The 16,951-nt window shown below is 42.4% G+C and overlaps 2 protein-coding genes across 3 annotated transcripts; one reads left to right on the top strand and one right to left on the bottom strand.

Annotated features, from left to right (window-relative positions):
* The first annotated feature begins 11 nt into the window (after positions 1-11).
* On the top strand, positions 12-14,267 carry trmt13 (tRNA methyltransferase 13 homolog). 2 transcript variants are annotated; one of them, XM_071342618.1, is made up of 11 exons: positions 12-237; positions 9,550-9,599; positions 9,701-9,767; positions 10,659-10,721; positions 10,956-11,025; positions 11,115-11,221; positions 11,311-11,478; positions 11,603-11,675; positions 12,046-12,120; positions 12,302-12,725; positions 12,871-14,267. In XM_071342618.1, the coding sequence occupies exons 1-11, from the start codon at positions 103-105 to the stop codon at positions 13,043-13,045; spliced, it is 1,407 nt and encodes a 468-aa protein (XP_071198719.1). In that variant the 5' UTR covers positions 12-102; the 3' UTR covers positions 13,046-14,267. The 2 variants fall into 2 exon arrangements, with proteins under 2 accessions (XP_071198719.1, XP_071198720.1); XM_071342619.1 differs by lacking the exons at positions 12-237; positions 9,550-9,599; positions 9,701-9,767 and adding an exon at positions 10,116-10,456.
* lrrc39 (leucine rich repeat containing 39) lies at positions 13,441-16,399 on the bottom strand. Its single transcript, XM_071342620.1, has 8 exons — positions 16,145-16,399; positions 15,894-15,999; positions 15,595-15,751; positions 15,238-15,374; positions 14,669-14,814; positions 14,409-14,561; positions 13,978-14,156; positions 13,441-13,575 (listed from the first exon to the last, which is right to left on the bottom strand). The coding sequence occupies exons 1-8, from the start codon at positions 16,264-16,266 to the stop codon at positions 13,502-13,504; spliced, it is 1,074 nt and encodes a 357-aa protein (XP_071198721.1). The 5' UTR covers positions 16,267-16,399; the 3' UTR covers positions 13,441-13,501.
* Between the last annotated feature and the right edge of the window lie 552 nt (positions 16,400-16,951).

Below are 16,951 nucleotides of genomic sequence, written 5' to 3'. Positions count from 1 at the left end.
GTCATTGAGTTGCAGCTTCGTGAAATGTAGACCACCTGGAACGCGTCCCCATTCTATGGTACTGTAGTTTGATGACGCGGTAACTATACGGAAGTTGTAAACATGGAGCTCCCCACCGCGGACGGCGTGTCTGCACCTCTGCCTGGAAGATGTGCTTTTTACGTGGAAAAGAAAAAACGATTCTGCAAAATGATAGTTGGAAGTGGAAAAGCATATTGTGGGGAACATGCTAATGCGGTAAGTAGAGCAGGACACCACCACACTGTTTGACACAACTGTCAAAGTATTCCCAGACAGGGCTAGCCCCATAAACTACCCCCTGACCGTGGGGGATTGGTGTAGGCTACTGTTATGGCAACTGAAGATAGCTGACTAAACTCCACTCCATGGTGAATGAAGTTTCAGATTAACTCCACCAACGGAGCGATGCAGAGACCAGGCTAAATGGAATTAATCTCCGACTACATCGATTCACCCATAGACTGTAGCAAAATATGGAGGAAGCAAATGCTGCGTTCATGTGCCAGTCGGGACTAGGGACCTCGCAAATGTTAGACGCAGCACGTGTATAACTACAACCAATTAGCAAGTCGGAATTTCCGAGTTTCCTAGTTCCGACTAGAACGTGAACCAGACTGGAAAAAAATATGGATGAAGCCATCACCCCATTGTTTCTTATGAGAATTCTCAGTGGCACATTTGATTATCAGGATGTCACCATCTTACTACATGGCAGTGGCTGTTCTAGACCATTTCAACTGGGGGGGCAAGCTGGGGCCAGTTGTACTGTTAGAGGGGCCAGTTACATGAAACGTTATTGTTGTCATATCGTTTTGCATGTGGTACGATACTGTTGTGTTCCGCCTAAAGCCGTCCCTCTAGAAAATGTGTAGGTTAAATTAGTGTTCCGCGTTGCCACTGTCTAATAACGGATGTAAAAAAAAAAAAAAGAACGACAGCAAAAAATAGTTATGTAAAAATGATTTCATACTCAACATTTAGGGGGGCCACAAGGGGGTCCAAAATTGATGGGCACACGCTATTTTTCAGATGTTGCACTACCGGAGTTACACAGTATTAGCGTCACTGCTATTAGCTTCACGACATACTATGGAACACCGTTTGGGTCTTTGCGTGTCAAAAGACACACGTCAAATAACACTATTTAAATAAGCTTTTATTTTGACACTTGTCAAATAACAGTTCTATTGTAGAATGTTGTGTGTTCTCAATTTGCACATGCAAGCCAAGCTCCACCACTACTATCAGTAGCACTGTCAAAGCTGTACAAAAAAGTCTGCAAACAAGCCACGAACGATGTGTTTACAATACCGCGTTTGTAATAAAGCATTATTTGTTCGACCGCAACTTCTGGGGTAGCTAACTAGCTTTACCTTGGTACCTTACGAGCACCAATACAACCACCCTGAAAACAATTACCAGTAGAAACTGCAGTCATTTTCATTATCAGTTCATGAAAATAAATAGCTAGCCAACTACTTAACCCTGTTGCCCAAAGCTAACGTTATAAGCAGCCAGCTAGCTTCATCTGGCTAGTGAGGCTCGACCGGACCGTGTTATATGTTGTGAAGCTAGCCACAATAAGGATTAAGCACAATAGTTGAATTTGTGATTTGCCATCAAAATAAAAGTACCTCTTTGAAAGTGATGCAGAAGGTTACAATTGGTGGAATCATGCCATATTTAGACTAGATAATATTAAACAAGGTTGGATTGTGAAGCAATGAAGTGGGTATCCGTGTACTCGGTGACACCCACAGAACACAACTGGGAAGAGTTTACGCAAATATTAGCATTGTAGCTCTTATCACAGAACTGTGACTGTGAAATCACCTCCCCAGTCAGCCAATTGTGTATTGACATTCATATTTCACTGTACAGCTTTACCTAAGGATTGGGGATCAAAGAAATGGGGTATCAGTCTACTCAATACCCAATATATTTTCCCCAAAGTCCTCCTCAGAGTTATCAAACTCCAAAACATCCATGCAGTATTGTTTTTCCTCTGGAATACTGTTCAATACACATAGGTTGACAATAAATGTGGCTCAATTCACAGTTGTTTCAAAGTCCCGCAATAAGTGCTACGACACTAATGTTCTCTGGGTGTCACTAAGTAGACTGATACCCCATGTCATTGATCCACAATCCATAGGTAAGGCTGTACAGTGAAATAAGTATGCACCCAATGCAATTATAAAGTATAATACATCCAGTATGATTTCAACACATTTTTGTCAAATTAACAAATTATTGTCTTTTGACTTTGTATTACATTCCAACCTCGTTTTGCATGATCTATTCAATTATGGCATAATTCTACTATTTGTATTCATTTGCATCACTGTCAATGACCTATTTTATTTTGAAGGCTAACTGCAAAGTCCACTAGTGTGGCTAATTCCCATTGTGGCTAGCTCCACATAGATTGGTTCGACCACCATTAATCAAATAAGAACTGTCTTATAAATTAGGGTTATTTTAAATGATGACACCTAGCTATATACACTGCTCAAAAAAATAAAGGGAACACTTAAACAACACAATGTAACTCCAAGTCAATCACACTTCTGTGAAATCAAACTGTCCACTTAGGAAGCAACACTGATTGACAATAAATTTCACATGCTGTTGTGCAAATGGAATAGACAACAGGTGGAAATTATAGGCAATTAGCAAGACACCCCCAATAAAGGAGTGGTTCTGCAGGTGGTGACCACAGACCACTTCTCAGTTCCTATGCTTCCTGGCTGATGTTTTGGTCACTTTTGAATGCTGGCGCTGGTTTCACTCTAGTGGTAGCATGAGACGGAGTCTACAACCCACACAAGTGGCTCAGGTAGTGCAGCTCATCCAGGATGGCACATCAATGCGAACTGTGGCAAGAAGGTTTGCTGTGTCTGTCAGCGTAGTGTCCAGAGCATGGAGGCGCTACCAGGAGACAGGCCAGTACATCAGGAGACGTGGAGGAGGCCGTAGGAGGGCAACAACCCAGCAGCAGGACCGCTACCTCCGCCTTTGTGCAAGGAGGAGCACTGCCAGAGCCCTGCAAAATGACCTCCAGCAGGCCACAAATGTGCATGTGTCTGCTCAAACGGTCAGAAACAGACTCCATGAGGGTGGTATGAGGGCCCGACGTCCACAGGTGGGGGTTGTGCTTACAGCCCAACACCGTGCAGGACGTTTGGCATTTGCCAGAGAACACCAAGATTGGCAAATTCGCCACTGGCGCCCTGTGCTCTTCACAGATGAAAGCAGGTTCACGCTGAGCACGTGACAGAAGTGACAGAGTCTGGAGACGCCGTGGAGAACGTTCTACTGCCTGCAACATCCTCCAGCATGACCGGTTTGGCGGTGGGTCAGTCATGGTGTGTGGTGGCATTTCTTTGGGGGGCCGCACAGCCCTCCATGTGCTCGCCAGAGGTAGCCTGACTGCCATTAGGTACCGAGATGAGATCCTCAGACCCCTTGTGAGACCATATGCTGGTGCGGTTGGCCCTGGGTTCCTCCTAATGCAAGACAATGCTAGACCTCATGTGGCTGGAGTGTGTCAGCAGTTCCTGCAAGAGGAAGGCATTGATGCTATGGACTGGCCCGCCCGTTCCCCAGACCTGAATCCAATTGAGCACATCTGGGACATCATGTCTCGCTCCATCCACCAACGCCACGTTGCAACACAGACTGTCCAGGAGTTGGCGGATGCTTTAGTCCAGGTCTGGGAGGAGATCCCTCAGGAGACCACCCGCCACCTCATCAGGAGCATGCCCAGGCGTTGTAGGGAGGTCATACAGGCACGTGGAGGCCACACACTACTGAGCCTCATTTTGACTTGTTCTAAGGACATTACATCAAAGTTGGATCAGCCTGTAGTGTGGTTTTCCACTTTAATTTTGAGTGTGACTCCAAATCCAGACCTCCATGGGTTGATAAATTTGATTTCCATTGATAATATTTGTGTGATTTTGTTGTCAGCACATTCAACTATGTAAAGAAAAAAGTATTTAATAAGAATATTTCATTCATTCAGATCTAGGATGTGTTATTTTAGTGTTCCCTTTATTCTTTTGAGCAGTGTAGTTACAGTTCAAGTCGGAAGTTTACATACACTTAGGAGTCATTAAAACTTGTTTTTCAAACACTCCACAAATATCTTGTTAACAAACTATAGTTTTTGCAAGTCGGTTAGGACATCTACTTTGTGCATGACACAAGAAATTTGTCCAACAATTGTTTACAGACAGATTATTTCACTTATATTTCACTGTATCACGATTCCAGTGGGTCAGAAGTTTACATACACTAAGTTGACTGTGCCTTTAAACAGCTTGGAAAATTCCAGAAAATGATGTCATGGCTTCAGAAGCTTCTGATAGGCTAATTGACATCATTTGAGTCAATTGGAGGGGTACCTGTGGATGTATTTCAAGGCCTACCTTCAAACTCTGTGCCTCTTTGCTTGACATCATGGGAAAAATCAAAATAAATCAGCCTTCAAACCTTCAAACTCTGTGCCTCTTTGCAAGACCTCAGGAAAAAATTTGTAGACCTTCACAAGTCTGGTTCATCCTTGGGAGCAATTTCTAAACGCCTGAAGGTACCACGTTCATCTGTACAAACAATAGCTCGCAAGTATAAACACCATGGGACAAAGATGCTGGAGGAAACGGGTACAAAAGTGTCTATATCCACAGTAAAACGAGTCCTATATCAACATAACTTGAAAGGCCGCTCAGCAAGGAACTGCTCCAAAACAGCCATAAAAAAGCCAGACTATGGTTTTCAACTACACATGGGGACAAAGATCGTACTTTTTGGAGAAATGTCCTCTGGTCTGATGAAACAAAATTAGAACTGTTTGGCCATAATGACCATCGTTATGTTTGGAGGAAAAAGGGGGAACACCATCCCAACCGTGAAGCACCGGGGTGGCAGCATCATGTTGTGGGGGTGCTTTGCTGCAGGAGGGACTGATGCACTTCACAAAATAGATGGCATCATGAGGTAGGAAAATTATGTGGATATATTGAAGTAACATCTCAAGACATCAGTCAGGAAGTTGAAGCTTGGTCGCAAATGGGTCTTCCAAATGGACAATGACCCAAAGCAGACTTCCGAAGTTGTGGCAAAATGGCTTAAGGACTACAACGTCAAGGTATTGGAGTGTCCATCACAAAGCCATGACCTCAATCCTATAGAAAATTTGTGGGCAGAACTGAAAAAGCGTGTGCGAGCAAGGAGGCCTACAAACCTGACTCAGTTACTCCAGCTCTGTCAGGAGGAATGGGCCAAAATTCACCCAACTCATTGTGGGAAGCTTGTGGTAGGCAATCTGAAACGTTTGACCCAAGTTAAACAATTTAAGGGCAATGCTACCAAATACTAATTGAGTGTATGTACCATCACTCATTCATATATCTTTATGTACATATTCTTTATCCCTTTACACTTGTGTGTATAAGGTAGTAGTTGTGGAATTGTTAGGTTAGATTACTCGTTGGTTATTACTGCATTGTCGGAACTAGAAGCACAAGCATTTCGCTACACTCGCATTAACATCTGCTAACCATGTGTATGTGACAAATAACATTTTATTTGATTTGAATGTAAACTTCTGACTCACTGGGAATGTGATGAAATAAATAAAAGCTGAAATAAATCTTTCTCTCTACTATTATTCTGACATTTCACATTCTTAAAATAAAAGTGGTGATCCTAACTGACCTAAAACAGGGAACTTTTACTTGGATTAAATGTCAGGAATTGTGAAAAACTGAGTTTAAATGTATTTGGCTCAGGTGTATGTAAACTTCAGACTTCAACTGTAGCTAGCTAACTATAGCTACTGAAAAATATTGTCGTTTTGCTATGATTTTGGGGAAGAACATTGTTTGCATCCATGAGCTAGCTAGCTTTTTTTATGACCAGCATTCATAGCATACGTATCGATGAATCATTGTGACATATGAAATACGAGTGATAGTGTAATCAATATGTAATAACTACGTAAAAAAATGTATGAACGCGTTCAATTATTATGTGTCGTGCAGTCATATTCAGGTCCTGATTGGTCAACAAGCTTATTTGACACGTTAAATAGTGTTATTTGAAAAAATATTTTGACGTGTATCTTTTTTGACACGCAAAGAACCAAACGGCGTTCCATAGAAGTCCTGGTTGAAAATGAACAAATGAACAACGAAACAAGTAAGTGAAATAAACAGGTTTTGATTATGTTTTACTGGTAATGGGGACATACGTAAATGCCAACAAAATAACTTTTTGGTGTGTGTAAGTGTGTAACCTCTATTTAACTAGACAAGTCAGTTAAGAACAAATTCTTATTTACAATGAAGGCCAAACCCGGACGACGCTGGGCCAATTGTGTGCCGCCCCATGGGACCCCCAATCACGGCCGAATGTGATACAGCCTGGATTCTAACCAGGGACTGTAGTGACACCTCTTGTACTGAGATGCAGTGCCTTAGACCACTGCGTCCATGTGTGTGTCCATGTGTACAGCTCAGCATTTAACACCATAGTACCCTCCAAACTCGTCATCAAGCTCGAGACCCTGGGTCTCGACCCCGCCCTGTGCAACTGGGTCCTGGACTTCCTGACGGGCCGCCCCCAGGTGGTGAGGGTAGGTAACAACATCTCCACCCCGCTGATCCTCAACACTGGGGCCCCACAAGGGTGCGTTCTGAGCCCTCTCCTGTACTCCCTGTTCACCCACGACTGCGTGGCCATGCACGCCTCCAACTCAATCATCAAGTTTGCGGACGACACTACAGTGGTAGGCTTGATTACCAACAACGACGAGACGGCCTACAGGGAGGAGGTGAGGACCCTCGGAGTGTGGTGTCAGGAAAATAACCTCACACTCAACGTCAACAAAACAAAGGAGATGATTGTGGACTTCAGGAAACAGCAGAGGGAGCACCCCCCTATCCACATCGACGGGGCAGTAGTGGAGAAGGTGGAAAGTTTTAAGTTCCTCGGTGTACACATCACGGACAAACTGAATTGGTCCACCCACACAGACAGCGTTGTGAAGAAGGCGCAGCAGCGCCTCTTCAACCTCAGGAGGCTGAAGAAATTCGGCTTGTCGCCAAAAGCACTCACAAACTTCTACAGATGCACAATCGAGAGCATCCTGTCAGGCTGTATCACCGCCTGGTACGGCAACTGCTCCGCCCACAACCGTAAGGCTCTCCAGAGGGTAGTGAGGTCTGCACAACGCATCACCGGGGGCAAACTACCTGCCCTCCAGGACATCTACACCACCCGATGTCACAGGAAGGCCATAAAGATCATCAAGGACAACAACCACCCGAGCCACTGCCTGTTCACCCCGCTATCATCCAGAAGGCGAGGTCAGTACAGGTGCATCAAAGCAGGGACCGAGAGACTGAAAAACAGCTTCTATCTCAAGGCCATCAGACTGTTAAACAGCCACCACTAACATTTAGTGGCCGCTGCCAACATACTGACTCAACTCCAGCCACTTTAATAATGGGAGTTGATGGAAATTATGTAAAAATGTATCACTAGCCACTTTAAACTATGCCACTTTATGTTTACATACCCTACATTACTCATCTCATATGTATAGACTGTACACTATACCATCTACTGCATCTTGCCTATGCCGTTCTGTACCATCACTCATTCATATATCTTTATGTACATATTCTTTATCCCTTTACACTTGTGTGTATAAGGTAGTAGTTGTGGAATTGTTAGGTTAGATTACTTGTTGGTTATTACTGCATTGTCGGAACTAGAAGCACAAGCATTTCGCTTCACTCGCATTAACATCTGCTAACCATGTGTATGTGACAAATAAAATTTGATTTGATTTGTGTGTTAACTATTTAACTGTACTAGAATGCTTAAAAGGCCGCTAAATAGTTAAATATCGGTTATCGGTGTCTGTTTATCGGTATCGGCCCAAAACTTTATCAGTGCATCACTAGTTCAAATACATAAATGCAGTGAAATAGAAGCAATTATTGGTACCATGATTGTGTTCTGATTTTTGTTTTTATATCCATGAATATTGACCACGAAGATCGCCATTTCCTCATTCACTATGATGGGGGAATCCTGTTATCTGGAAACAATGCCTGCACTACCGCGGTCGGCCTTCAACCTGAAATCCTCAATGCGAGGTGGCAGTCGTTTCTCCCTGGATTCGTCCAAGATCAATACTTTAAAAAAGATTACATTCTGAAACACTTACCTTGTACATATGTTTATCCTCTGGTTCCGTGGCTTTCTTTGTTAGCAGAAATCCATACTTTTTCAATAAACGTTAATCAAATACAACCACGACTGTTTCCTTGTTGAGATTCAATTGGCACATGTGCATTTGCGCTGAGTTGCCATCTTAGAGCAACAGCAATGAACAAACAGTCAATTGTATTTGATTAACGTTTATTAGAAAAGGATCTATTTCAGCAAACAAAGAAAGGAACGCAACTACAGAGAACAAAAATAGGTACACGGTAAGCGTTTTTAAAGTTTTGACATTGGACGAATCAATGAAGTCTGAGCTAAATTCCATAAAGCCTGGTCTCTGCTCCACTTCTTGGGTGTTGATCAGACACTTCCGGCTCCATGGAGTGGAATTTAGGCAGCTACTGTGGTTGATGTTTACAATACAAGGAGCAGCTAGCTAACTCAGGAGATGGCAACAGTAACCAGGTTTCCATCTAACCTTTTTTAATGCGAGTATAGTAAAAAAAAAAAAAAAAAAATGATGGCCGGCCTGATGGAAATGGGAAAGATTTTGACCTTTCCAAATGTCGACAAAACAAAATACGCTAAACAAGGTATCTTTGTCTGTAAAATTAATTATGCGGGAAATGTTGGTGGAAACGCTTTTATTCGCAAATATTGATATAATAATATGAAAGTAAACTTGGAGTCACGTGATGACGTGTGGTCCTCCTACAACTCGTCAGGAAAGCATGCTGTTTTTTAGGATACAGATGAAATAGGTTATGATGACCTTCACAGGGTGGTGAAAGTGCAAGGTGATGAGCTTGATGCTCCTTTCTATTAAATATCCAGGGTTTTATTCAGGTGACATGATCATCAATGCTTGCCATTTGACAAATAAAAATAATCTGGTTCTTTTGTCCATAATAATCTCATGATATAGGCTATAGATGCGCTCTAGCCAACAGCGCGCAATACTGTATCTGCATTCTTTTGGCTAGAGACAATCTTTATAACAAACATTTTGGTGAGAAAACCATCAGTAGAGTTGAAAATGCGATGGAAACCCATTTAACTTGTATTTTTTATTCGGTACATGGGAATTTAACTGCAAATGTATTTTTATGTGCATTACGTCATCACGCAGAGCCTTTTCTCTGCACATTTGATGGAAACCTATCTCATATGTTTTTATGCAGATTTTAGAATATGCACATGAAAATCTGTCGCCAATTGGATGAAAACCTAGCTAGTGGTAGTGATATAAGTTTCATATTGCAACTTCTTCTCTTGTGCTGTGTTTAGGAAAAGGACTGTGAGAAAAAAAGAATAGCATGTCCTCTGGATCCAAAACAGTGAGTTGGCACTTGGGAGAGACAAAATCCAGAATTTTAAAAAGGTAAATTGTACAATTTCAGGAGAACCTCTAAATCTATGATTTCTTCTGTCTTTGTAGCACTGTATTCGAAGACCTTTTAGCAAAACATCTGAAGAAGTGCAACTCCAGAGAGAAACCCAAACCTGTAAGTTGAATATTCACTGAACAAAAATATAAACGCAACATGTAAAGTGTTGGTCCCATGTTTCATGAGCTGAAATAAAAGATCCCAGAAATGTTTCCAACGCACAAGGTCCACCTTGTGGTGGGGACAAAAGGCCACTCTAAAACATGCAGTTTTGTCACACAACACAATGCCACAGATGTCTCAAGTTTTGAGGTAGGGTGTAATTGGCATGCTGACTGCAGGAATGTCCACCAGAGCTGTTGCCAGAGAATTTCATGTTTATTTCCCTACCATAAGCCGCCTCCAACGTTGTTTTAGAGAATTTGTCAGTACGTCCAACCGGCCTCACAACCGTAACCATACCAGCCCAGGACCTCCACATCCGGCTTCTTCACTTGCAGGATTTTCTGAGATGAATTTCTGCACAATTTGTCAGAAACCGTCTCAGTCGTGTGAGCGAGCGGTTTGCTGATGTCAGTGTTGTGAACAGAGTGCCCCATGTTGGCGGTGAGGTTATGTTATGGGCAGGGATAAGCTACGGAAATGTTTGGGATGCTCTGGATCAACGTGTACGACAGCGTGTTCCAGTTCCCGCCAATATCCAGCAACTTCACGCCGCCATTGAAGAGGAGTGGAACAACATTCCACAGGCCACAATCAACAGCCTGATCAACTCTATGCAAAGAAGATATGTCGTGCTGCATGAGGTAAATGGTGGTCACTGACTGGTTTTCTGATCCATAACCCTACTTTTTTTTTTAAGGTATCTGACCAACAGATGCATATCTGTATTCCCCATTTGTTCAGTGTAATTATGAGAATGCATACCCAGATATCTCAAATACATAGGCCTAAATGTCCCTTCTATATCAGCCTAAATTGATTAATCTTTCTCCTATGCAAATGTAGCTGTTCTATGTGCAAGATATTAATGCTGGACCAGCCATTGTTGAGGACACCCCCAAAGATGAGGTAATGTCAAAGACGCATGCATACACATTGACATGAAAGGGAATTCTCAACATTTTGCTAGTGTTGGAAGCTTAGCTGATTTCAGCATTGAGTAACTAAAGTGACATTATTTACATTATTTACTAGAAACTGGGTGTATGTCTTATGAGCAGAACCTTAGAAAGATGCTGACATTACCTACAATAGAGACACACCATGATTAAGGCCATACTTACATGATTCACTTTTATTTAGGTACCTTTGTCAGATCGCAGCAAAGCAGAGTTGAACCTGCTCATAAAAAAACTGAAGACTGCCGTCAAAGGTAAGCAATACCTAACAGCATTCACTGACATGCTTAACATGATTAATCCAATGTGGTGTTTAATGTATGAGCCCCCAATGTTTCTGCAGGGCTCAAATGCAAACATGAAGAAAATATACAATCTCACCCTGCTCTCCATGAAGCTTTGAATGATCCAAAGAATGGGGACTCTGCGTTCAAACACCTGAAGCAACAGGTACTTTAATTTAATCTCACATGATTTGCATTTATTTATATACATTATCTTTCAATAAAAATTAATGTATGATTTGCCTGTTTTAAAAGGCGTCCCTTTTAGGAAACATGGAGGATTTGCACCTGCTTGGACCTAACAGGTGTTTTGTTGAGTTTGGTGCAGGGAAAGGCAAGCTTTCCCACTGGATCCATGTCGCTCTGAAAGCCTATGACGACATCCATTTCCTGCTTGTGGAAAGATCAAGCGCTCGTTTTAAAGTATAACACCACCTGTTAAGCTATGTTTTATCTTTCAAAACGTTTATACATAAAGTGATTTATTTGGCTGTGCACACATCTTCACTGTTAGGTAATTGTCCCCCCAATTCATTATCTCATTCAGGTAGATGGCAAACACCAAAATTCTGATACCAAATTTGAAAGACTACAAGTGGATATTCAGCACCTTGATTTGCGTAAGTAACTAAATTAAAAGCCACATTTAATTTGAATAATATTTATTCACATAAAACAGTCAATCAGTTATCATGTAAGACGTCATCACATACAGGCACCCTACCCTATTAGTTTTTTCTGGAGTTGAAGTGGATTATACTTTTCAACACAGTGAAAGAGATGCCACACCCTCTAAAAATGTACGTGATAAGATCACCCTTCAAACACAAATGGGCACTGACAAATTGCCTGGGAAGCACACTTATATATTATGAAGATTAGAAGGATTTGTACAGCCAAGTACAGAGTTCATTTAAGAATTGAACAAAGCACTAGCAGGCTCAATGAGTTGAGCTTTTCTGAAACCTTTTCCTGTTATTTGCCTTTTAGGTAAAGTTCCTCTCCTCCAAGAAAAGGGACTTCCAGTGGTTGGAGTGGGCAAACACTTGTGTGGCGCAGCAACAGGTAAGACCAGGCACTACATCTCTGAGTACTAGGTCTCACCAGGGGGGAAATATCTTGTACTGGAATTTTGAATGGTGTTGAATTTTGAAAGGCATCATAGAAGTGGTTCCTAAAAGAATAGTTATTGATTAATGCGTCTTTGATTCACTCCTTGCTCACTAACCTCCACCACACTGAATAGACCTTGCTCTTCAATGCCTACTGGGCAGCTCGGAGACTGCGCCCCATGGGATCGAAGATCAGCCACCCAGCAAGCGCTCAAAGCTCCAGCAGCAGCCTGGAGAGTCTACAGGACCGGAGCTACAGCCCATTCCCAGGGTGGCAGGGGAGACTGCTGCCGGCCAGGAGCTGAGGGTAGGTGGGGTGGCCATCGCCTTGTGCTGCCACCACCGCTGTGACTGGAGGCATTATGTAGGCAAGGAGTTCTTCAAGGAGAAAGGACTAGGTGCCTCTGAGTTCGCTGCCTTCCTGCGCATGTCAAGTTGGGCGACCTGTGGCTCGAGACAAGCAAGACAGACCTCTCCACCACAAGATCAAACTGACCAAACGTTTGAGGAAGAGGAGCACGAAGCGACAGAAGAGGCTGAACTAGACAGCTTGGAAGGGTGAGTATTGCCATTGAGCTGTAGACATAAATTGCACCCATGTCGTCGCATAGTCATTGTAACAGACTGAAGACCTGTCGTCACATTGTGTCCAACATAAACCTCAATTGCTTCATTTTTTTTTTTTTTTTTTCTGTACTATTAGAGTGTTGAATGCTGAGGACCGTGAACACATAGGACGCCTGTGCAAGCTGCTGATTGACCAGGGCAGGGTTCACTTCCTGCAGCAGAAGGGATTTGACTCCCGCCTACTCTACTACACCAGCTCAGACGTTTCTCTAGAAAACGTGTTGCTAACTGCACTTCCCACCTCGCGGTGAAAATAAATTCCATTGACAGTGCAACCTGCGCGGTGCACGGACAGCACAACTCTCTATTTTGAGCAGTGCTATTTATCTTGATACTTTTCCTTTTTTTTAAGCCAAGAAAGCAAGAAACCTGTTTGCAGTTACAGAAAACATTACACTGGCAACAGAAGAAAACAGACTGTTAACAAGGCAAAAAGCTCAGGACATAGCAGACAAGACTATGGTTGGAGTCAATTCCATTTAAAGTCTAGTCAATTAATTTTTAAAGTCTAGTCAATTAAAATGTCCAGGAAATTAAGTGGATTTGACCCCAATGTTGGACAAGTTAGATTTCCCAAAAAGAGAAAGAAATGCTCAGAAGGACATGCTTGACAAGACCAGGCCGTCACCACACGGAGGACGAGACGATGTCCACAACAGACAAGGCAGGAACCGACAGAGGCCAACATGAATGACTGCTACAGTAGGTCACAGTGACGGTGCAGATTCTGCCACAGCTTCAAGGGTCACATTTAGTTCTGAGGTGTAGTTTGACTCAGGTGCTGAAACAGACATTTCAAATGGACAGTGTCATTAAAGAGCAATTCCGGGGGGGTCTACAAAAATGCAAATACCTTTTGGCATGATTTGTACCAGGAACAATTAGTAATATCCCTCATAAATATTCATAGTAGTCAGCAAATGACAACGTGTCTTGGAAGATAGCTAGTGAGTCAAACTGCACTAGATGGCACCGTTCGCTTTGATACAGAACATAACGTTAGCTGGATGAGTTGAGGACTTTTCTCACCTCTTGGACTGTGAGTGGTAACGTTAGCTTGTTTGCCTACTTTGTTTTTCTGCGTGCATTAAACTGGAATAAACTTTTCAATAAGATGTCAGCTTACCCTGCTATTAGTCAACAGATCACCATACAGTTCAAGTACATATTTGTTGGTACATACGATTTACACGATGCATATTTAGCATGGCGTTAACTCTTTTCCGTGCCTCCTGGCAGTAGACGCGCATGAAATCTCGGCCAAACATCTCTCTGTCATCCTCTTCCTCATCCTCAGATTTCTTCAGGGCAGCAGGCAGCTCCACTTCATATGTTAGAGGGTTGTCTCTGAAATTCACAAACCTGCAAGTATAGCGAACATGATGAATGAAGATTCATTTGTTTTGATATAAAATACATTGGTGGAAATCTTTTGCTAGTTTTAATATGAATATAAAGCTTTTGTAAATACAATTAATGACTCCTGGCTTACGTATTTGTTTACCCTCTTTTATTAGGTTAATTGTTGCCGATCTGGGCCAATACATTTGTTTGTCTACAGTCCACTCATCCCCAAAACAACCAATAGCTCCCACCCCTAGACATGGCACTCACCTGAGGTTGTTCATGTCCTCCATCATTGAGGGAATGTCATGTAGCTTATTGTTGCTAAGCACCAGTGTGTCCAGGCTTCGCATGTAACAGATGTTGTCAGGCAGGAACTCCAGTTCGTTCCTCTGCAGCCACATAGTATGCAGCTTCTCCATTCTGGACAGAGCAAGCACATATGTATGTAGTTTATTTTTCTTTCTCATGTATTTCTATCAATATGCTGTGCTTGGATATATGGTTATGGTAGATGTGTGTAAGCCTACCTGTGGATGTCATGTGGTAAGCTCTGCAGCCGATTTCCACCCATATCCAACCATTCCAGGGCAGGCAGACTCACCACACACTCTGGGATCTCTGTGAACTGGTTCATGGAGAGATCCAAGTGGCAAAGCTTCTTCAGGTTGCTAATCTGAGAACAACAGAACAGGAAATTAGCACAGTGAGGGACACGCACATAAATCATCATGTACCTAGAAGGTTCCATTAAAGGAATATTTAAAATCATCTCCAGCACCACCCCAACATCAACATATGTGAAAATGGCACGTTTCTATGTATTGTAGTAAAAAATATTGAGAAAGATGAGCGTTTCCAATGACATCAACAAATTAGTAGGCAATGCCTACTCACAATTGGTCAAAATCACATGATGCACACCGATGATGTCATTGGAAACACTTAAATTCCTACATCCGTTTTATTACAAAACATAAAAAAGCACAATTTTCACAAATGTTGATGGTGGGGTGGTGCTGGAGAGGATGAATATGAAGTTGAAAAATTGTTTATTTTCCCTTTAACATTAAACCAACAATCATGCCATGTTGGGTACCTCTGAAGGCAGCTCGTCAAGGTCCCTGTTCATTGCCAGCTCCAGTTTCTCCAGGTTCTCACAACAGCCCAGTTCTTCTGGAATACTTTGCACTCTATTGTAGCTCACCAGCAGCTCCCTTAGCCTGGTCAGTTTACCTAGAGAGAGAAAACTACACAGTAGGCCATGTGTTCTGACATGAAGCACAAGTCATCACCCACTGGGCACAGACGTCAATTCAATGTCTATTCAATGTTGGTTCAACATACTTTCAAAGAAATTACGTGGACACTACGTTGATTCAACCAGTGTGTGCCCAGTGGGCAGCGCCTGTGATACATTCATTGAGGGGATGTTACATGTAACTGGTTTACTGACCAATCTCTTTTGGGATCTCTGTGATGGCATTTCGGGACAGGTCAAGAACAAGCAGATTCTCAAAGCTGGAAATGAAGCGGGGGATTGTCTGTAGTCCAACCCTGTGAAGCTGCCACTCCATGAGTTGAGGAAAGTGAACCAAGGCTCGAGGCAAAGTCTGTCAAAGAAGAGTAGTCAACATAAAAAAAGGGTTATCTGGTGCTATGCTTGTCAATTTCCCCAAAAGTAGAGTTTGTCATCAAAATAGAACAGCAAGTATTTTTTCTATTACACAATAGAGTTAAGATGACGGAAGGTACCTTCCATTCTTCTTTCTCTATCCTTAAAATGACACGTCCTTCCTCTGTCACCACCTTCTCTTTCAGCTTGGCCAATATAATCCGATCTTCCCAGTTATGTCTCACCCTTTGGTATAGATGTAGAGCAATAAGTCATAGACAGCTCCAAGTTATCTCAGTGGGTTTGGGCTCATTCACTTTCAATTAAGCCGATTGGCTTACCCATGGGTATTAAATATTCAATAAAATGATGAAGGATAAATATCACTCACCTACCTACACCGGCCCTTTGTTCTTGTTGCTTCTGCAGATCTTGTTTCGTTTTCTTAATTCTAGTCTCCCAAAGGGACTTGATAGAGCTGACGGAGCCACTGCACACTGCAACCCCAGTCATGGTGACCCTACACCAACTGTTCAAACAGCTCCCAAAAAAGTCTAAACTCAAAACAGGACTGGAGTCTGGTTGATCACTGCTTCCCTTAATTAGATGGACAGAGCTAGACAAGGACAGATGGAGGAAATTCTCTGCTCAGATTTCTTCACTGCAGAAGGAAACTCACTCATAATGATGATTGATAACATAAGATTATGTAGCCTGTTTTTTATTTGGATCTTCATTCATCTTCCATATCAAGAGTAGATAACTCTTTCACATAATTGACAGAAAATATTAAATCCATCTGTCACCCCAAATCGACTAAAGTTCAAGGAAGCACTAACACAATGTGCGAGTTCAAAACCGATTGGAGCACAGCAGTAGTAGTCCTGTAAGAAATGGTAAAATGGTACTTTCTAGATTGGACAAATTTGCATCAAGAAAACCCTTGTAATAAATTCCTCACAAATCTCTTCAGTGTATTCCATTGTGTTGACGGAATAGCTTCTTTGCTTTGAAAATCTTGTAAGAGTAGCAATAGACCTCGTCCCATGTCTGTCAGTGGTGTTCCTTGATGAAACGTGACCCTAGAGGTCTAATTTTAGTCAGGGGTAGAACACTGAAAATAGTGTTGGTGGTCACATGCTAAACTTGGCACATGGACTTCTGTCTCCCCTGACAACACATACCTTCAAAAGACGGT

The sequence above is a fragment of the Salvelinus alpinus genome, chromosome 15 (genome assembly GCF_045679555.1).
Source record: "Salvelinus alpinus chromosome 15, SLU_Salpinus.1, whole genome shotgun sequence".
In the NCBI taxonomy this organism is placed as follows: Eukaryota; Metazoa; Chordata; class Actinopteri; order Salmoniformes; family Salmonidae; genus Salvelinus; species Salvelinus alpinus.
This window is presented reverse-complemented; position numbering and strand designations above follow the sequence as displayed.